This window comes from Protomyctophum bolini (assembly GCF_963924005.1).
Source record: "Protomyctophum bolini genome assembly, chromosome: 12".
Classification (NCBI taxonomy): domain Eukaryota; kingdom Metazoa; phylum Chordata; class Actinopteri; order Myctophiformes; family Myctophidae; genus Protomyctophum; species Protomyctophum bolini.
In genome coordinates, this window is record NC_137873.1 from 23346064 (window position 1) to 23368140 (window position 22077).

Genomic DNA, 22077 nt, shown 5'->3' on the forward strand with positions numbered 1-22077 from the left:
ATTCTCTTGGTGGTCTTACCTTTATTTTCAGAATATTCCAATAAAAACAGTTATGGAACCTCTGGGCATGGGTTCATGTGCACAATATTTTACCATCGATGCCATCTAGTGGCTAGTCAAAATAAATGCCAGGGTGTCTTGCCAAATGTTTGAAGCAAGGATTGAGGAACCTGGGGAAGGACTTCACTTCAGCAAACCAAACTGACATCTAAACAAACAAAGAAATAGAACTGTCCTAGTGATATTTTGATTAAATCTATCTCACCCTGGCTAATTATTGTGGAGATTAAGAATACATCTGTGAAAGCAAGAAAGTATTACACTTCACTACAAGGACTCCAGTCCTTGTAGTGAAAACGAGGTGGTCGAAGTTAAAACATTTTGTATATGGAGAAGAGGGGTTCCATCGGGACAGGCTTCAAGCACACTCTAGACTCTTGTCTGGAGCAAAGATTAAATTAAAAAGCCTTTATACACTCGACATGGCTATACATTTTAAAAACAATTAAACGCCATTTCATTTTGGTGGCAGTCCTGTCGTTGAACCGTACTTTTTCATTCAACGTATGTCAAGATTACACAAATGCACCCCTTTAGTTGTTGATCACATAGAACAAAAACTATTGCGGCTCTTTGGTGACCTCTTTGTTGAAGCCGTATCTTTTCATTTAAAACACTGCAGACAGATTATAATATTCCAAATAACTTCTTTTTTTTCTCAGATACTTACAGGTGCATAGTTTTGCCAAGAACATTTCCATTTCCCTCCTTGCCACCTAAAAGTGCAATAGGTGCTAAGGGAGTATGTCTAAAATCTACAGAAAAAAGAAAACAGCAACAACAACACATTACCCCCACAATGGAATATTGCTAAACTGGCATATAAGAGCATGTTATAATTTGATGAATATCTGATAAATAGGTTCTCTCTCCTGATTGGATGAAATTGGTGACACACCTGAAAATGTATTATCTGTTTACTATTACTAATGTGTCTTTTAGTTCTAACAAAAAATATATATCACTTACACTTATGGCACATTTTAAGGCCGGAAAGTATTCTCTATGATTCCAGAGAAATTGAGATACAATCAACATAGCTAGCTCCAGGGGTAGTCAAAAGAATCACAATCACTGGGGTTTTGGTGGGAGAGGGGTTCAGTGAATTAGCGTTCATGGTTAACATCTGTTTTTCTTTTGTGAAATGAAAATCAATAAATAAAGTGTCTAAAAACGATTAAGCCTGTATTAAGCCTGTACTCTCTTCTTTCCCACAGGGTCTCATGAGAACATCTTGTTTCTCGGCCGCAAAGCAGTCTTCCTCTCTTGCTCATACATGTTGACGTAGGATCTAAGAAGGTCGTCCATTCTGTAGCCCTAGAGAACGAGATAATCAGTTACCCTTTGATCTTTGTACGGTATGTTGGTTTATCCTACAAACTATAAATAGGGTGAAACATTTCTCTATGAGATACAGGTCGTGCCACTTACATCTGAGGTTTCGCAGGTGAAGGTGCTGGCTCCCAATAGGTTACCGATGGTTATTTGGAAATACGTGGCGTCACTGTACCAGTTGGTGATGTGGTTAAAAGAATGCATCACGAGAAGCTCCTAAAGGGTTTATATCATAATTATTAGACAATAGCAGTACTGTTGTTTTATCAAAACTAAATTGCATTTTTATGAAACGACATGATGGAATACAACTGTATTGTAAAATATTCACAACATACTGTACATTGAAGAATAACCAACAGTATGCAGCAGTGGGACATAAATACGACTGATTGAGCTAATATTCTTACACCGGATGCAGTCAGCGCAAGCTAAGCAGCAAGTGGTGAAAAAAAATCAGACCAATCTGAAGTGAGTGATTGAAAGGTTGGTGACATGATGGGTCAAAGTTGAATTTGCTTGAACATTTGAGCGGTGCAGACAGAATGCTGCTGCGCTCACAGTCACCCTAGAGCATAACAAGTCTGACAACCAGGTAATCACTCTCAATTAGCATTTAGCAGTCAATATCTGGTGTTTTCCCCTCAGTACCCTCACTCTCTAAACCAGAGAAGAATGTTTTGGCTTTTGTCACTTTATTAGCTCGGAGACTCCTTCCCACACTCACTGGATAAAGGACATCTTGTATTGTCTAAAATTGGAGAAGATTAGATTCTCATTAAACGGATCTTCCGGTAGATTTGGGACCATATGGGGTTCATTCTTTCAATTTGTCTCTGCTTGAGGATATGTGAGGTCTGGAGTGTTGATTTGTAGGTCTACTGTGGTTGGGGTGCTGTGCTGTAACGCAGATTATGGATGTATCATGGAGTTGGACATGTACTGTTTTGTATTGTCTTGTGTTGTCTCTTTATTTTTCTGCTTTTTATTTTCAACTCTTATTGATACTGTTGTTTTTTCTTTGGGGTAAAATGCAATGTGTTTATTTAAAATTTGACTTGTAGGGTTACTGTGGGTTTACTAAAGAGAAGCTGTCAATACTATAATTATTGAAACACCTGACTTGAATGCTTCTGTGAAAAAAACAATAAACAAAGTAAATATCTATTGCCATTGAACACATACAGTGTGAACGTCCCATTATTGAGACAAGAATACTATTACTATAGTGATATAGATATAGTAGATCAGCGAGAAACAATCACCAAGTGTTAGTTAATACGAGTCATGCACAAACCTTTGTCTTTGGGTCTATAAAGCTGACACCTTGCTTGCTGATGACAATTCTGAGCACTATTGGGTAGCTAGGTTCAGTTGTTTGCTGCAAAGAAAAAAAATGAATCAGCACTGAAATCACATTTCTTTTCTCCCCTGAATAAATCTCCATTCGATCAAGATTGCTTACCTTTACGTCAAAGAAAGCACAGCCGAAGGTCGGCCAGAGGAAAATTTTACTAAGGAAGGCGATTTTAGCCTCGTCCACTGTGATGCCAGCCTGCTGCTTATAGGAGGAGATGATGTGCTGCAAATAATAGCACAGCTCAAATTATTCACTAAAGTTACATCAATAACAGTCACATAAAAGGCACTTATTCCTTGTTCCTCCTTATCCTCACCATTGCCTGTCTTTTGTACTTCTATACTGACCAAAATAGCATGTCATCTGTGTTTGTCCATAGCAATGGAAGAGTAGATCTGTAAAAGAATAGTTTGCCCATTGAAGTGTATGGAGATACACTTCAATGGGCCAACAATTCTTTTACCAATCATTATCCTTATGCTCCCAGAAGATAGCAGCAAACACCAGCAGCTTAGCAGAGTTACAGTGGGATAGACCGTTTGTGATACACTTAAAGGTAAGACATTTAAAGAATTGGATAATATATGATCACATCTGAATCAATGTAACTGGAACTGGAACCAACTGAGGTCTGCGTGAATCATGTAACAATCAAGCATTTTGGACTTCTGTTATCGCCATCGTCCTTTTAAACCTCCATTCTCGTCCTACCTTCTTCCACTCATCAGGGGACATGAGTTTCATCTGGTCAGCAGGAACTAGATCTCTCAGCATCTTCGGGATCATGACAAACTGCGATTTGTCTGAGTCTACCTTGACTCTGAAGAGGAGTCCAGCCAGGCTGATCATGTCCTCCTTGGTACAATTATGCCACCCCCGTAGGTATTTAGGCAGCTCCTGTGGCGGTGAAAAGAGCATCTCATTTATAATCGCTCACACACATCACTTGCTGAAAGGAACATTTCTCCAAGCTAACAATGTAGCGTATGGCATCGCGATGCGAGGATATTTTTTCCTGACGCTTGTACTCTGCCACCAACTCAAGGCAACACCGAAGTCAGACATTCCTTGAATAATGCTGACTAAGTCTTAATAAAAGCTAAAGCTTTGACGTTTGACCTTTTTGACCCAAATCTCGCTACACCGAAGAGATTTGGGTCAAAAAGTTGACGTTTGACCGTTTTGACCCAAATCTCTTCAGTGTAGCCCATGCTTAGCCTATGAGCCCTGGGCCTACTACCACATTCCCACCAATTGTCATGAAGATTCACCCATCTGTTCACGTTATTTGGTTCACAGACACCAATAACCTGCCAAGCATGCACACAGTCAGGGTAAATATGTATTTGAATCAGAAAATGCCTTTCCAGATTGGATTTCAATTTAATCTAGTCAGGAAAGAGAATTTAAACAGTATAAATAGAGGATAAACAAATGAAAGTGGAAGTGATGACAACATTTGAACTCGAACACTAGCTCCAACTGGAACATGAAGCTTATAAATCGGTACTCTATCCCCAGTAGACTGCAACTGGCTGAAATTGGCAACCCACCTGAAAGTATATTTTCAGTTTATTAAAGAGCTGGAGAGCTGTTGTGCGTGTATACTATATATCAGAATATAGAACGTTAACATTTAAATAAATATATATTTTTGGGGCTTTTCTGCCTTTATTTCAATAGTACAGTGGACGGTCGGGGGGGTAGGACCAAGGGATTTGGGATTTGTTTATAAACATTTTGGTATTTGTTTATAAACATTTGTGATTTGTTTATAAACATTTGTGATTTATTTATAAACATTTTGGGATTTGTTTATAAACATTTGGGATTTGTTTACAAACATTTGGGATTTGTTTATAAACATTTGGGATTTGTAAGTCTCATGGGGGGGGTAGGACCACTACCAGTTGACCTGTAGTAAGTCTCATGGTCGGGGGGGTAGGACCAAGGGATTTGGGATTTGTTTATAAACATTTTGGTATTTGTTTATAAACATTTGTGATTTGTTTATAAACATTTGGGATTTGTTTACAAACATTTGGGATTTGTTTATAAACATTTGGGATTTGTAAGTCTCATGGGGGGGTAGGACCACTACCAGTTGACCTGTAGTAAGTCTCATGGTCGGGGGGGTAGGACCAAGTCTCATGGGATTTGTGATTTGTTTATAAACATTTTGGTATTTGTTTATAAACATTTGGGATTTGTTTATAAACATTTGTGATTTGTTTATAAACATTTGGGATTTGTTTATAAACATATGTGGCCCCCACCTAGCTTCTTAATTTTGATCTCAAAGTGCACCAGATTGAAGCATTTTCATGGCAAATTTACAATTTTTATCCGGCGTGGCAAAGCAGGAGGGGGGGGGGGCTCTGTATAATATGTTGCCTAGGGCCTCAAAAGGCCTAGAACCGGCACTGCAGTGGAGACTGACAGGAAACAGGGGAGAGAGCCAGGGAGTGGTACGCAGTAAAGGTCCGCCAGGCCCTTTCTGAAACCAGTCCCTTGACTTGAAGTGCTCTCGGGAGTTTCCCTCGTCAGGAAGTGCCCCCAGCTGAATCAAGTTCCCTTGATTAGGGTGCTGGGTATAAAAAACTGTTTGGAAATACACTCGCCCTCCTTGTGCAGAAACAGGAAACAGACACCATTTGTTGCCATGGTTACCATCATGCAATTGTGTTACCTTTTATTTTGTTTGTAGGCCTAAAGTTATATTGCATTGCATCGTGTATGTGTTTGCATCGTGTATGTACGTGTTTGTGTGACATGTGGATTTCATTAACATGGAAAAAGGAAATACAGCGTGACTGTCAAAAATGACATATGTCATATACATCCATGGTGTTTATAGATCATTGTGTTAAAAGTTGTTTTGTTTGTGTGGTTTCATTTATAGTTTTTCACGGTGGGGTAAATAAAGAGCCCTTGTGAACATCAGTTGGAGCGTTGTCTATTCTGCATCAGATGAAGATTGTTTAGGAGGAGTATTTTTATCATTTATTTGTGGTGGTACTTCCATTTGTAGGTCGCGGTTTCCATGCGGACAGAGAGCAGGGCTGCACAAGGCAATCGAGTCTAGATCGGCACAGACTCGCTCTTGAGGGCTTTATAAGCCACTTCCACTCAAGGCTGCTTGGTTTTGGACGACACTTAATATGGCGCAGCCTCGCGTGAACGCGCATATCGAGGGCAAGTGTGTAGGGCGAGTGGCGAGGAGCTGGTTTCAGAAAGGGGGCCAGGCCAAGAGGCCAGTGAGGCACTCCAACGTTGAAGCGCTGGGCCCTAGTGGTAAGAGGAAGGACTGCAGGCGGACCCGTGGATTCATGACGAGGAAACCCCGTGCAGCTGGGCTTTAACATTGAGCGCTCGGTTGCATTTCCGCATTGGACCACCAAAATGTTGTGGTCCAATGCGGAAATGCGCCCCAAAAGGCGGAAATAGACGGTCCTTGCGGGTGCTTCAAAACGCCACTGAGCAACTTCCACTGACATGAATAGCGGAGGGGGCGGAGCTTCGCGCCAGATCAGTCTCTATCCTTTTAATACTCTATGGGCCAGTCTCAGGAATCGAACCCGGGACTCGCCAACAGGCTGCACATGAGACTGTAGTACGCTCCTTAACAACTAAGCCATCGGCGCACCCAAAGGTTTAACTTTAACTAAGTTGTTTGAACAAAGAAAGTATCACTTAAAACTACCTTTAAATGAGAGTAAGTGGAGGTTATCTTATTTGGTCCCTCTGAGGGTACTACAGCACTCAACATCTGTTTTTTTTAATGTGCTTTATGAATGCATGGACGACGTACATACTTTGTGAAAAGGAATTGGAAGTGATGGAGACTAGAATGTGTTGTGGCTGTGAGTCTGACCTGTGGGAAGTGAAACGACAGGTCAGCGGTTATGTCTAGAATGTGTTGTGGCTGTGAGTCTGACCTGTGGGAAGTGAAACGACAGGTCAGCGGTTATGTCTAGAATGTGTTGTGGCTGTTGTGAGTCTGACCTGTGGGAAGTGGAAGGACAGGTCAGCGGTTATGTCTCTGCCGGGAGTAACGTTGAACCACAGCTTCCTCATGAAGAGGACCAGGTATGGAGCAGGGGTCGCTATGCCTGGGAAAGAAAGTGATTTATTCACATCTATAGATTAAAACATAAAAATATTTCATTGCTTGGTGATGAAAAGAAAAGGGATTAAGTCACTTGTGACAGAATTATGATGGCAAAGCACAGAGATATTAAGAGATCACATCTCAAGAAAGAAAGAAAGACAGAAAATAACAGCAAAAACGAAATAACACACATACTGTACATCAGGTCTGTACAACCTAATAAATATAATACAATGCATGTTTGAAAATGGAACAACAAGATCCATAAACTAATATTAATTAAGGAACCATCACCTTCTTTGACTTTCTTTGCTCTCTTAGGCTGGTCTGTCACCCTTAAACTGTCAAAGAAATACTTCCGGTCGTCCAAACTAACAGTCTATGGGAGAAAAAAGATTGATATATTATGGAAAAAGAAGTCTAAAGCTGTCAGTTGTTGTCCCATTGGTAGAAATAGAACAAAGGTGTGTGATTTATATACTGCAATAATAGACAAATATTTGTTTTAATTACTTTTCCACTATGTCACAATGTATAATATTCTGATATCTCTCTATTATCTATCGATTAGAAGTGAATGTTCACACAGATGGAAGCGTTTTTGGTGTCTTGATGTGTTTACAAATAGAAATCTGGCGCCATTCCCTTCTAATGCCTACAGAGCTAGAACTCAGTTCTATAAAAAAAATCTGAATGCAGTTACAGTCAGAATACAGATACAGAAAAAGAAAACAAAAAAGAATAAAACAAAAACAAAAATCGTATTTCTTTTACAATAGCACACCTTTTTGAGTGAGGTCTTCATAAACAGACTGTAGCCGTCGGACGAGCTAAGTCCGAGCGAAGAGGCTATTCCACGACACAGATCCTTGATTCTGGTTGTTGAGGTCACTTCAAACAGCTACAGTGAAAAAGTGACAGTCCAACAGTCATACACTGAATTGTCCACTTTGAGTATATACTGTATGGTACAGTATATCTGTAGACAATTATTTGTGTCATGAGTAAGCTGACAGACCACGTATATTACGTAGCAATAGAGCGTTGCAGTCCCGCCCCCTTTCAGAACGACGAGGGCCCAGGAAATAATTAATTAATTTTACAATAGACATTTCAAAAAGTATTTAGTTAAAGACGTTTACGCCATGGACAAAGAAAACTCTTGTTGTGACAAAACATGACAATAAACACAATGTTTTGGGCAGATCAAATAATTAGTAGGAATAAAAACAAAACTAAAATAAATTGTTGTACCCTACCTTTTTTCCCTTTATTGTCATGATTTGTCACAAAAAGAGTTTGAGAAACGTCTATGGGGAAAATGAACAGGGAATTATTTCCTGGGCCCTCGTCGGGGGCGGGACTGCGACGCTCCAAAAAAATGTGTATTAAAAAAAATGGATTGATATTTCACCATGAAAAAGCATCAATCTGTATCAATGAGGCAATACCAAATGTTTTATATGAAATATTTGTAGATGTATTTTCGTGTTGAGGCAAGAGCCAATAAGAAATAAGCAAAGCAAGATAAGTTGCTAACTATAATAATGGCATGGTTTAATGTGGATATTGGACTTCATGTGGCCAGTCTATGACATCAGTCATCTAATGTGTACAGAATGAGTTTGTCTCCAAATCTGGACAAGGTTTCAGTTTATATGGTTTGGTCTTACGTCGTCTGTATCGTTGGGGAAGTGGACTTTGTGGAAGATCTGTGTGCTGTTCTGTTGGACGGCCTCCACTTCCACTAGATGGGGAGGCAGCTGTCTGGGCTCCATTCTAACGGCACAAAGAGGTACAACAGAGAGCATTTATGCGTGTTATAATTTAACTCTTTAACTTTCAAATAGTCTAAAAACGTTGTGCCGACAGTTGTATTCAGTTTGCATTTTGCTATGCGTGCACAACCCCATCAGTGCATGCTATTTGACCACAGGTGTACCTGACCATGGCGTGTAACCTCTTCAGACAGCCCTTGGACAGAGGGTCTCTGGGCCGCGACTCCAGGAACCGCGTGGCATGTTTCACCAGGTTCTGGCTGGGCGGGAACAGGCCTGTGCACAACCACATGAGCTGCCAGCCAAACTCCATACTCAATCTGAGAGAGAGAGAGAGATGGAGAGGAGATTATAATGATTTAGCTTACAGCACTTTCTTTAGCTTACAGCAAAATCATTATAGCATTTAGTAAGTATAAACGCATGCACGCACGCAGTGGCGTGCACAGATAGACACTAGGGGTTGCTAGAGCACCCCCTGCCCTTTTGGCAATGTGCCCTTTTGAAAAAAAAAAGCTTCTAATATATTATTTAGGCCCCAAAATCTATAAATCTCACACTATTAAGGCAACCGGCCGGTTCCACGTGCTGCACAAGGTGCCCTTTTTTCACTTGAGCACCTGCCCCTCTAAATGTCTGCGCACGCCACTGCACGCACGCATATTCACACACAAGCTAGTAGTACCTGTTGTTGTTGTTGGTCATCTGTCTCATAATCTGGCAGTAGATCTCATCCTGCAGAGCCTCGTACTGGGTGGCAGGTCCAAAGATCTGGTCCGTCAGCTCTAGGGGGCTGCGAGCATGCTTGATGGGGTAGTCCCCCATGTACTTCAGGATGGGTGGAGGCCAAGGTCAAGGAAGACTCCTCTCCATAGAGTATGGGATGGTCCATAGCAAAATAAAAAACCTTAGCCCCACACTAGTTGTTGTTCCGCACCACTCCATTCTTGAGATATAACCAAATATGTAATTCTGACATTGAACTTTGACCTTTTCCACCAAAGAATGTATCATCTCTATCATCCCAGTATAGGGTAGCCTGAACCATTGCCAGAAACCTTCATGAAAATCTGTAGACTGCAGTGTTTGTTCACAGACAGACACGTCAGACAGATGCACACACAAGAGAAAATACAATTCACTGCCATGCATGGCAGGATTGTTAGCTACTGTAATACTATACATAGGTTTTAGTTGTGAAATTAAAGACTACAAATAACAGATTGTCTTTGTCTGTCTAAGCTGCAATCCTGAACTTATTTTACTGAATACAACTTTATTTTAACCAATCTGTTTTCTAATACAATAACAGCCATTACCGGTGGCCGTAGCTGAGTGTGTAGACAAGCTGTCGGTAATAATAAGGTTACTGGTTTACCTCTCGGACCTCCCAGACCAGTCTATGTTTATCCCTGAGCAAGACACTTAACCCCCAACTGGTATTGGCAGTGGCACTGTATTCAATTATTGATGCCACTTCCCCACTGCTACGAATAGTTAGGATAGGTTAATGCAAGTGAAACATTTCACATGCTATGGTAGTAACCCCAAAACAAGAGATATGACTCTATTATAATTATTATTATCATCACCACCACCTTGTACTCCTTTGAGACATTTTAACTCTAGTGTCGGGTAGAACACCTACTGGCTGACACTGACAAGTAGTACTGTCTTAAGGTTATAATATCTCTCCTGGCCAATCAGGGATTCTGTCTGTCTTGGTGGGGTAGATGTTTCATAGATCTCTGATATGGGATAAAACAAAACAGACCAGGTACATTGCAGTTAGAACTGCAGACTCACTCCCAATCTTCTGCCGTAATCTGAAGACACATCTCGTCAGACTCCACCTTAGCCCGTAGCACTTGCTAGTAGCCTCAATGACCTTGCAGGCTTATCCAAAGGCTAAAATGTAATTTAGATGCTGCCAGGTAATTTGTAAACCTGGCATATATAGTCACTATACACACCAAGAGTGTATAGTTTCAAAGTACACATTATAGATCTTTTGATATTATACTGTTTAGACTGATGATAGGTTCTTATGATCCTATGATAAGCTCTTGTGATCTTATGATAGGTACCTATGATGATTATGATCCCAGATTACAATTTTCTATGCATTTGATGCATTACCGTGTATTTTCCTTGCTTACTGCTTACTTGCTAACTTAACTGCAAACATTGTGTAGCATTGCGCGGAAGCGGGGATTGAAACCGGGGCTCCCACAGCTTGATTTTTACTTTAGAAGGATATCAGTGAAGGCGTTACAGGCCAGGGGGTTGAGCTCAGAGTTACGGGCCACGCTAGGCAGCAGCGGCTGTTTGAGAGGTTCTCTGGAGCAGGCCCACAGTTTCTCTCTGGTGCCCCCTCTGGACGGGCCATGGCGTCCCCCATCCTTACTTGGCTGTCTGTGAGTGACATGTGGCAGAACGTGACATTCTGTGAGAGTCGTTTGTAGCAGAGTTGTGGTCAAGAATGGAACAGCTGAGATCAACACACAAGATGACAATTAGACAGTATACTGTACATACACAGTATTACACACACATTACTGTCTGTAGCCTGTGTGTGTGTGTAATTTTGTGTACATTTGTTGAAAGCAAGAGAATGAAGGTTTTTGTCACCATCTGTAAATTTGTGTTGCATTTTTTGACCAGGTCTCAAAAAATGACTGCTGTCATGTGTTTTAGAAATATAGGTAAAGGGTCACACACAGCAAGTATGAATCTTCAACTGCTTTATTTTCTACATCACATGGCAGACGTTTCGGCTATTCAGCCTTCATTAGTGTCACCCTGCTGTGTTTCTCATCACCTGAAGTTCTCAATGGAGAACTCTCTGAGGGACATGGGGGCCACTGCTTCATCTCTGCCTTTTGGTGATGGTGGTGTTGACGACATCCTCCTCTGGCTTCCCTCTCGACTCACAGTGAGCAGTTTCTGGGTGGTTCAAAGGCAATTCATCAGTAACACCAAAAAGGGGCATAACTTTTATCCATCATGACTCACACCAGACCTAAAGTTGCAGGTAACTAAAACCATGCTAAAAACTGTAGTGTCTTTGCCTCTCAATGGAAATGGAATCCGGTTGGTCTACATGAAAATTATTGAAATATAGGGAAGGCTATTATTTTTACTCCTACTAACTTCAGTCTTCTTTCAAATGTCTCCAATTTATTGACCTTATTTTGTTTTCACTACATTTCTTCCCAGGGGAAAGCAGTGCTTTAACAAAACAACAGCAGCAGCAATAGAGCACTCATGTCTGACGTCAATATCGGTAGAGGGCCCTAAGTCCACGGGTTCATGTACTTTTTGAGCGGTGCCTCCGCTCCATTACGCAGCTATGTCCGTATGTATGTATTTCTGTATGTCCGAGCACGAAAAACTGCAACACCGTAACTCTGTCACTTCTCGACCGTTTCGGATGCGGGGCGGCTCGCCGGAACCAGGCCGGCCCCCTAGGCGCGTTCCCCCACGGACCCCCACACGGTACAGTTGCACCGCTCACTTCACACAGGTGTGATTTATTTGCATTGTAATCTCCATAGAGGGATTTTAGATATAAGAACACTAATGTTACTGCTGCTCAATTAGTTAAAGTTTCGCTAGAAACAGACTGTATCAAATATAAGTCACTGACTGTCGAAAACAATACAGAGCCACCTTATTTTTGGACCACAATTCTTATACGAGACGATTTTAAGATGACCACATGTTATTCTCCATAGGGAAAAACTTCCGTGAACCTGGGGATGAGGGGGTGAAGTCAGGACTTCGGTATTAGAACTGGAGCCTAGAACTGGAGGTCTAGAACTTGGGGTCATGCTATCAGTGAGTACACAGACGTGATGTCACTGATCACATGATCCCAAGTTCTAGACCACCAGTTCTAGGCTAAACAGAAGGAGGGGGGAGGGGGGGGGGTTATTTTATTTTATTATTATTTCCACACAACAACTCTAAGGCATATTAATTACATACCGGTAGTTCAATGTTGAAAATTAGTGGTATTCCCCATTAATGATCACATGTAACAAGGTAACTTCCTACTTCCTACCAGTGTGGCATCAGCGGGCTTGCTGAGGGTGGCCAGAAACCGGAGGTTATCGGTGTAAACTGCACCAGTCTTCCCGGTCTGTTCATGTGTCGCCCGGTTCCAGCTGCTCTCCACACTGAAGTCTGCATCTTTCTTCACGACCACAAGGTCACCTCGTCTACAGGCCAGAAACATGGGGTCTGGTGAGAGAATAAAAGAGAGAGTTGAACAGAGAAGCAAAGTAAAAAGGAATGAGAGGGAACAAGATGCACTGATGTTATCAGATAACATTAATTATTAATCTATACTATTCCTGTAAAGACAGATAGGGGTCCGGCAGCCAATAGGCTTCTTTTGTTTAAAGTGGGACATTTGGTATATAGTTTTTTTAGCATTAGTTTTGCACAAAAAACACTCTCACACACACGCACACGCACACACACACACACACACACACACACACACACACACACACACACACACACACACACACACACACACACACACAATTTCACACTAAAAAATCTATAATATTAAAACGGATAGGAAAAATAACAGATCTACAAGTTCACAACGCACCATGATGCAATTTGAACGTTTTTCTCTTAAGCGTTGATGTCAGTGTGTACAGTACTTCTGTGTACAATTGTGTAATATACTATGTGTCTATATCCATGTAAATGTGTATCCATTATATTTTGTCATTGAATACGATTTTGTCCACAATTCCATGCTGTATTGATGTTGGTACTATAGGAGAGATAACAGGCAAACGTTGATCAAAATAACAATTAAATTGTGTAGACTTCTTGTCAATTAAGTAATACAGATGTTTAACAATAATTGAACTATTGAACGTGTAAAATGAAACCAAATGGACCCTCCACCAGTGGTCCTTGAGGGGGTTCCAGGTGGTCCTCAGCTAAATGACGGAAAGTAGGTAAACAAATGGACTCTTGAGAGTGTAAAATGAAACCAATTGGAACTCTTACAGGTCCATTTGGTTTCATTTTACACTCTCAAGAGTTAAAGATCTTTAAGGATCCATTTGTTTACCTACTTTCCATCATTTAGCTGAGGACCACGTGGAACCCCCCTGGTGGAAATCCACTGCTGTAACGTCCTACCTGGATTGCTGGCGTCCTGCTGTGTTATTGCGTACTCGGAGCGCTCCTTCAGGCCCTCCAGGTACAGCTGCATTAGAGCAGCCATGTCGTCCCCATCCAGACACTTCAGCTCGTAACTCCCATCCAGCATGTCCAGGCTCACCAACTGCCCGCTGGCTGTACCATCGCTGGATATTGAGATGGATAGATTGATGTACTGATGATGCATTGATGTACAGTAACCAGAATGTAATCACTCACAGGCAGTGGCGTGCACAGATAGACACTAGGGGGTGCTAGAGCACCTGCCCTTTGCCCTTTGGAAATCTCACACTATTAAGGCAACTGGCCGGTTCCATGCTCTGCACAAGGTTCCCTTTTTTTCACTTGAGCAACGTGACGTTCTATAGTCTGTGAAGCCACACTGGGTAAGAGTACTACTACCTCCATGTCTAATATGTTAACAAAACCACTGGGGGTGTAAATGTTTACATGTGTAAACATGCACACATTTACGCATTGTACATTTTTAACCGATTCATCTAAAACAAGCTCTATATAACTATACACGAGGCATGGCATAAATAAACACAAATGCAACCTAATACTGTACAATAACACCGGTTCAATGTTAAAATGATCTTACTGCTGCTATTGTAGCATTGCAAGCTCTCAAGAACAATCTCTACAAGCCTTCACCATTGAGAAGATTGTTAATCTGTGAAAATTGAGCCGTTTAAGATGTCTGCTTCAACAAATTATTGGCATACATAACTTCATGTCTTCATGTAGACAAAAGATAAGGTCAATTGTTTTTATATGTCTTCATGTCCCATGAAGGCAGTGACCTATCTGCAGGTGCAAAACACCACCTCATAAAAGTCAAATACCTGTAACCTGGCTTTGATATATTTCCTATAGCCTAGCCTATTAGTATTGGACCCACTCGTAGGTGTTGCCATTTGCTAGTTTTAATTGCCTTTCATAGCCTGAAATACAATTTGTCTCTTTTCTTTTGGATTTTTTACAACTCTAACCCTAATAGCCATGTGCACTCATATTATCACATGCGCAGCCTTCATTTGCCCTGGGGAGGGGAGTGGTAAAATCACTGAGAGGGTGATAAGCCTTATCAGCCCTATGGCTTGTTCGTGTTTTCGAGGTCCTACTCCTATGCTGCTTACCTCGTCATATGAATTCCAGTCACCTCAATATAGGGCAGCACCAACAACTTTGTGTCTCTTCCATCCATGAAGAAGATACCACTGCTGTTTATCGCCACCACAAACCTGCTTTTAGGCAGTGGAGGCCCTGTATGGGTGAGGACAAAATGTGAAGCGTTACCCGTGATGAGCAATGTCGGAATTAAGTTTCTCTCAAAGTGCACTGTATATTATCCGGCGTGGTGGTGGTGCTAACCTGAGGTCATCATGACTTCATGGAACTTGGAGAAGTCGACGGGCCATTTCTCACAGGCAAAGTCCACTATTTCTCCCTTTACGTCATCGGCTGTCTTCTTGTCACTGTAGTTAATCTCCTGCGTGGCAACATTTCTCATTAGCGAATAGCGAACATAAAGCTACTAAACAGCACGTTCTGTTACAATGTTGTATAAGATCAGTTTAGTTTGTTAATGTGAAAAAATAAAAACTTCGTCCATCTGTATGACCTGTATGTGGGCCGAGTTGATGAGTTGGAGCCATTTTGCCAGAGACTTGGACTCCACGAGTGACATAGTGATGCAGTCTTCCACCACCTGCCGTGTGTTCTCGGGACGGTTGTCCAAGCCAAACTGGACGCGGTAGTGCTTGGCTGCCAGCTGGACGTATTCATCCTCCTGAATGACACAGGTAAACTCCTTTAACCCAGTGGTTCCCCAAAGTGGGGTCTGGGGACCCCCAGTGGTTCTTGAGGGAGTTCCAGGGGGTCTCCAGCAAAATAAGTGAATATAGCAGGCAGCAAAATCACTTTAACCCTACAGTAGTTTGACTATTTGGAGTATGTACTACTACTTGTTGCCAGTTCAAAGATGATTATTTTGAGGCCTGAAAGGATTGGGAACCCTTCAACTATTCTACAGGAATTAGTATTATTAGAGTACCATAGTTACCATATTCGCACCAATGTGTACTTAAATTGTCTTGGAATCAGCAAACACAGGCAATATACTGTGATATTAATTTCATTCACAAAACCAGTAGACATTCTAGACAATGATTCTATTGGACAACAAATCTGATTGTTTGTGACTTTCTTACGGCTGCTGTACATACTGTAGGGCGAGTGTACTGTACAAGCCCTCCTCCCTGGCCTGTGTGTGTCTGTGTCTGTGTGTTAGGCTGTGCAATAGTGACACTTGGTGGTGAACAAACACTAGAACACTATTTTCGTGCTCGGACACATTTTCGTGCTCGGACACATGTTCTTGCTCGTACCCACACACATAGCCGTCTATAGGAGTGGTTACACCACTCAAAAAAGTTTTCAGTTAATCTCATATCACAAGTCAACATGAGAAATGAAAATCCCTCCATTGTCTCCCGGCAAGAATTGAATATGCGTCACCTTGTTACAGATGTAATCACCCAACTTGAGCCCTCTGATGATCTGCCGGTAGATGAGATCCGTGCTGACGGGGTCCAGCGAGCAGTCGTGCCACGGTGCGAACAGCTCCTTGCGGATGTACAGCCTCCAGGGGGCATGCTGCTCCTCCTCGCCCTGCCTCCTCACCTCCTGCTCGCACTGGGAGATGGCGTCCAATACATGCCTCTTGCCGCTTCCCAGAGACCACATCTGGAGTTGGAATACAAATGTTGAGGATAACAATATCATATAAAGTGTCAACTTAAAGGAGAATATCGGACTAGAAGGCTTTCTTACCTTTATTTTTAGTTGTTACGTCCCCACCAAAGAGGTACAGGTGTTATTTTGTGCAAAAGTGCATTATTTGCTATTTCCCATAAGCCCTCAATGGGGGTTGGGGTTTTGTGCTAATTCGCTTAGTTCCATCGAAATAAGTAGTAAAGTGTGCCGCTTGGGATACTACTTACATTATGAAGAGAGGATATATAGTACAAAAAAATCTATGGAAATAAGCGAATTAGCACAACACCCCAATGCCCCATTCAATTCAATGCAATTCAATTCAATTCATTGAGGGCTTATGGTAGGGGAAATAGCCAATAATGTGCTTTTGCACAAAATAACACCTGGACCTCTTTGGTCGGGACGTAACAACTACAAATAAAGGTAAGAAAGCCTTCTAGCATGGAATTCTCTTTTAAATGCCAAAATAAAAGGGAATCAGAATAGATACATTAGAAATCTTGGGAAGGTTTATCGGCAGTGTTCTGGTGAAAAGCAATAAGACATGGACTCCATCCAGCTACAGACTAACTGAACAAATACAACTAATACACTTCCAGCTCACCTTATCATTCATGCCAATGTAGAGAGAGAAGCCATAGGTGTCTTTAAGATTGATCTTCTTGGCCACCATTTGGCAGACCTCAGCAGAAGTACTGGCTGAGTCCAACGACAGACTGACACTCTGTCCGTCCATCAGAGACACAGATACAACCATAGGCTTCTTGGATTTGGACGCCTATGCAATTATGGAGATGATTAGGTTGAATGCAAAGATACAATACTGACTTGATGACTGACTGTATAGAAAGAATGTTAACATAAGTGATGATGAGGGACACGTGCCCATCATTTGTTACAGGTGTCAATGTGTCTGTGTGAAAATAAAGTTGAAAAAGTGCTGCAAAGTCTGAACATTCCACACTTACCTGTAGTTCTATCCAACATGGCGGTTCCCCTCTCTGTCCGTTGGCTACTATGCGATGCAGACGCTCAGTACAATAGTCAGCATAGCCACCCGGTCCTTTACAGAGGAAGTTTTCCAAGTACTGTCAAACAGAACAGAGTGAGAATTTGAATAAAATAGGAAGGCAGTGCAGAAGAGACAAGACTTGACTAGAAGAGAAGAGAGACTTCTCTTTTATTGATGTTACCTTTTTGTACTGTTTTTATTGTGCGAAATAAACTAAACTAAAATTAAACTAAACTACTGCACTGTAAAAGCATTTTGGAAAGGGATGCATTACAGTACCAGTCTCTCCATTATGAACTAACCTTCATGAGGAGGTCTGTAGGAGGGAAGATCCCTAGACAGCTAGAGAGGAGCAACCAGCCTCGCTGACAGCTCTGCCTGTTCCTGTTATTCACCAGCTGCTTACAAATTTGGCAGTAAATCTCATCTCTACCAAGGCAGGGAAACACAAAACATGACAAGCGATGGTAAACACGATAGACGTAGGAATGTCCCTAACAGCATAGTTCTACTATTTCACTGTTGCGATAAAGGACAATATTATATGACAGTTAGTTATGACCTTGCATTGTGATTGTCTGGAAGGCATTCTATATCTACTGATATCAGTACTCCAAATGCATCCACCTTGTTTACCTTCCCTGTTACCTAGAGGCCGCCAGCCACTGTTACTAACAAAGCTATTTGTTAGTAATTATTTATAAAAATTCAGAATAGTATCATTATAAACTGTGGTATAATTAAAATAAATGCTCAAGGTTAGGCTATATCATGATATCGGCACTGATGTCCTGATCTACTAAAGGCATATATTTATTTGTTTGTATATGGCAGTATTTATTTTGTACCTTATGTCTGGTCTTGACAGAGCGTAGCCAACGATGACATGCAGCTTCTGTAAGGATGACATGGGTCGATCCAGAGTAGGCCCCTCTCCGATCATAATGTCCTCTCCATCCTCTCCCTCTTCAACCTGGTGATGATAAATGAAACCAGACGAGACAAACACTCATTATGTTAATTGTACTGTATACAAAAGCAACACAGCTTTATGTGCGAGTGCGATGGCGACAGAATGACTCACCTCCTCAAAGATAGTAGATCTTCTCCTCTGTCCTGTCTTCTCCTTCTTCTTGTTCTTTCTCAGAATTTTCTGTCGACAACATATTGCAATTCATGACATTATAAATATTCCGTTATACTGTGGCACCAGATGGCTTTATGGGTAATACTCTGCACTTTAACCACATTAAACCTGGTATTTTGGTCAAATTAAAAAAAGAAAATTTATTTTTTCTTCTAAATGTTCAACATAAAAAAAATGCATTGTGATGCCACACATTGTGATCTTGTAGATCAGCTATCTTTGCAGATAGATTCTTATTGGATGTAGTTATGGATTAATAGTAAGATAATAATGCGATATAATAATAAATTCAATGATCACAGGAATTCTTTAGGCCTACTAGCCAAGGTTTGTGTATGGCAATGAAATGTACCATTCTTCAAAGTAATCATTAAGTGATTGAATCACTAAGAGTGTACTTAAATATTCCACAAGTCCACACAATCAGAATTAATTACATTTTGCATCAACACATGACCACTCAAAAATCTTTTCCTCAGATACACAGATAGGTAGATTTAAGTTTCACCTGGTCTAATCCCACCAGGTTGCTGAGCCTTCTCCCCCCATGCTTCTGAGCCCGGTTATTGATGAGCGGGCTGGTGGGCTCAGATTTAGGCTCGGGTATGTCCCCCATGAAACGCAGAATCATCCACCACACTGTAAGGCATGCCTGGGGGCAGGACAGGAAAAGAGAGAGAAGGAGCAGACACAAATGTACAAGAAAAAAGAGGGATGTCATCACGATGGCATATGGTAGGAAATAAATAGGTGATTTACAACACGTGCTAACTCTACATAAAGTAATTTTGCACTTGCAAATAGTCCAGTTCATGTGCTGTCCATCCTCTCACCAGCGTGTCCCCCTCATCCTCGTGGGGGAGAAGTGACTGTCTGAGTCTCTGGGTGATGTGACCATGCGTGGCGTTGCCCTGGAAGTGAAGAGCGCTGAACTTGCTGAAGGAAAACTCATGATTGCCATCGTCATAGTCATCATACGCCTCATCTTCATCTTCATAGTCTTTTGGGATAGAAGGTGGGATGGGAGCATACACCGGAGGTGGGGCTTGAGCTGGGGCCAGAGCCCGGGCCGAAGTCGGGGCTTGAGCTGGGGCCGTAATCGGAGTCGGCGCCTGGTCCACAGTCAGCACTGGATTTAGGGCTATTGGTTCCATTGGTTCTGGCTCTGGGGTGTCCTCCACTGGCTCTGGAGTGGCACTCTCCCTCTCCAAGTCCTGATAAAATAAACATGAGGGACGGAATAGGATAAAACTCAGTCGCCATGTAGTGCTGTGCGATTAATAAAAAAAAGATTGCGATCTAGATTCAGACACCTATGCGATCTCATTTCTAAATTTGAGCAAGAATCGTGCAGCAGTTGACTGTTCACTTCATTTTAGTTACTCTTATGTTGAGAGAGACTTGAGAGGTCAAGCACTTTAATGTTGTCCGTTTAAAGCCACAGTAGTTGTCTCCAGGTGCCACATGTTTAATGTAGTAATGTACAGCAACAGACTAAAGACAATACATATTTTCATGGCAAAAATTGGAATCGTTTGAGAATCGTGATCTTAATTCTTGTGGAGGAAAATCGAGATTCACATTTCAGCAAGAATCGTGTAGCACTATCGCCATATCTCACTAAGGTAAAGTTCAACATGGTCATTAGTAATCTAATCTTTATTTAACATAGATTAACAGACTCCGTTCCTCCAGTTTACACACATTGCGATTCAATTCCGACTGGAGGCTCCTGGCTGTATGTCATCGCCCTTTCTCTCCCGCCTTTCCTGTCTCTTATGTACTAGTTCCCCTCATTGAGCTTAATCTGGTTTTAGAGGAAGATATTCAGTGTTAATACCGTTAGTTCAATTTGAATGAAATGGAGACACATACAACCCATTTAACTTGTTATTCAATATGGAGAAGCTTAAGTTGGCAGCTAACCTCTAAGCCGTCTGGTGCTGGCCCTTGCCGCCCCAACACGGCGAACGGTCTGACCATATCCTCCTCCATCTCCTTGTCACTGTTTGGCTCGGGCTCTTTGGCGGCCAGCCGCGATTGAGCGAGAACTTCTTCCAGTCGGCGTTGGAGCTCCAGAGCATTCTGCTTCTGTGCCTCTTGGTCCAGAAGTGACAGGTGGATCTGAGGAGGAGGGTGGAGAGAGAGAGAGAGAGAGAGAGAGAGAGAGAGAAAGAGAGAGAGGAGATAGAGAGAAAAAAAGATCAGTATCCTATGTATGAAAAGTGCAAAATACAGTGTAAATGCACAAATATCTCATGATGTTAATTTCAGTCTCAAGAACATACACTTACATCAGTCCTCATGATGTGTGTGACTGCCCCTCTGCTTTCCCTGTAGCTCTTCCTGGCCAAGTGACCTCGTACCTTCAGTTTGTAACAACCTTCCATTAGTAATCATTCCCTTGAGGAATATTATTATTACTGACTGGTACCTTTGTGAGACTGGTAATACGTGACAGAGTTTTAATCATACAATTTGGATTACATTTATATTCATAGGCAATCACATGACTCACAGTGAATGCAGAAGTCGTGTAACATTACAAAGAACTAGTAAAACACAGCCACAGTCAAAAGCCACAGTATAGTTTTACACTGCCTATACCTGGCTCTGAATGGTGATTGTCGCTGCTCTCTTACGCTGGTACTGTAGCTGAAGCTGGCGAGCGTGGACCTTTGCTACCAGGCGTTCAAAGCCATGCTTGACCTAGAAGGAGCGCCGGACAACGAATCATGAGTGGAACCAAGAAAACACCACAGCACATTTTCAGATTGAATTACCATTACACTTTGGAGTAGCAACTGGAACTGTGTATAATTTCTACATGTGTGTAGGTAGAATGTCTAATTAAGGGTTGCTCAGGTGGCACAGGGGTAATTTAAGCCCCGGGGGCCTAATCGGCCTCCTTCGAGGGAGGGAAGCTGGGTGAGCCTAGGGCATGCTGCTCCACATGCATTACGCCCTCCTAGTGTTATGACCGACTAGTGAAATTAGGAAGTGAAAAGAAGCGGTAGTGGTCATCAGCAACAAGGGACTGCAGTACTTATAGTGTACAATGGGAAGTGGGATTGGTTAAATTGGGAGAAAAGGGGGAAAAAGTGGGCCACTGCCCGAAAATTACGAATATAGGAGCTTGCTCAGTCCCTTAATAGTATGTTGGTCCAGCGTCACCCGCTATGTATTTTGCAGAGACAGGTATTTGCGCCTAGAGTTGTGGTCATGGGCGTGCTGGCACGCTTTCCCCTAAATTGCTATTTTGGTCACACACATTTGGGAAGGCGCAAAGTGGAGTTT

The 22077-nt window shown here is 41.9% G+C and overlaps 1 protein-coding gene across 1 annotated transcript in view; it reads right to left on the reverse strand.

The window, feature by feature from the left end:
• Positions 1 to 1253: 1253 nt before the first annotated feature.
• The window catches only part of LOC308326154 (unconventional myosin-VIIa-like), a gene marked incomplete at its 5' end in the record, with an annotated part of 35793 nt that continues 14969 nt past the window's right edge, over positions 1254 to 22077 (reverse strand). The window contains 29 exon segments of the mRNA XM_080778961.1: positions 1254 to 1377; positions 1492 to 1611; positions 2693 to 2776; positions 2861 to 2977; positions 3467 to 3652; positions 6761 to 6867; positions 7161 to 7245; positions 7651 to 7767; positions 8540 to 8645; positions 8809 to 8964; positions 9330 to 9472; positions 10892 to 10894; positions 10897 to 11059; positions 11466 to 11590; positions 12711 to 12889; positions 13817 to 13983; positions 14980 to 15106; positions 15215 to 15332; positions 15465 to 15632; positions 16361 to 16588; positions 17226 to 17399; positions 17590 to 17709; positions 17936 to 18062; positions 18482 to 18606; positions 18718 to 18786; positions 19289 to 19432; positions 19614 to 19994; positions 20707 to 20904; positions 21388 to 21489. Coding sequence (XP_080635087.1) covers positions 1282 to 1377; positions 1492 to 1611; positions 2693 to 2776; positions 2861 to 2977; positions 3467 to 3652; positions 6761 to 6867; positions 7161 to 7245; positions 7651 to 7767; positions 8540 to 8645; positions 8809 to 8964; positions 9330 to 9472; positions 10892 to 10894; positions 10897 to 11059; positions 11466 to 11590; positions 12711 to 12889; positions 13817 to 13983; positions 14980 to 15106; positions 15215 to 15332; positions 15465 to 15632; positions 16361 to 16588; positions 17226 to 17399; positions 17590 to 17709; positions 17936 to 18062; positions 18482 to 18606; positions 18718 to 18786; positions 19289 to 19432; positions 19614 to 19994; positions 20707 to 20904; positions 21388 to 21489 — 4035 coding nt within the window. The 3' untranslated portion in view covers positions 1254 to 1281.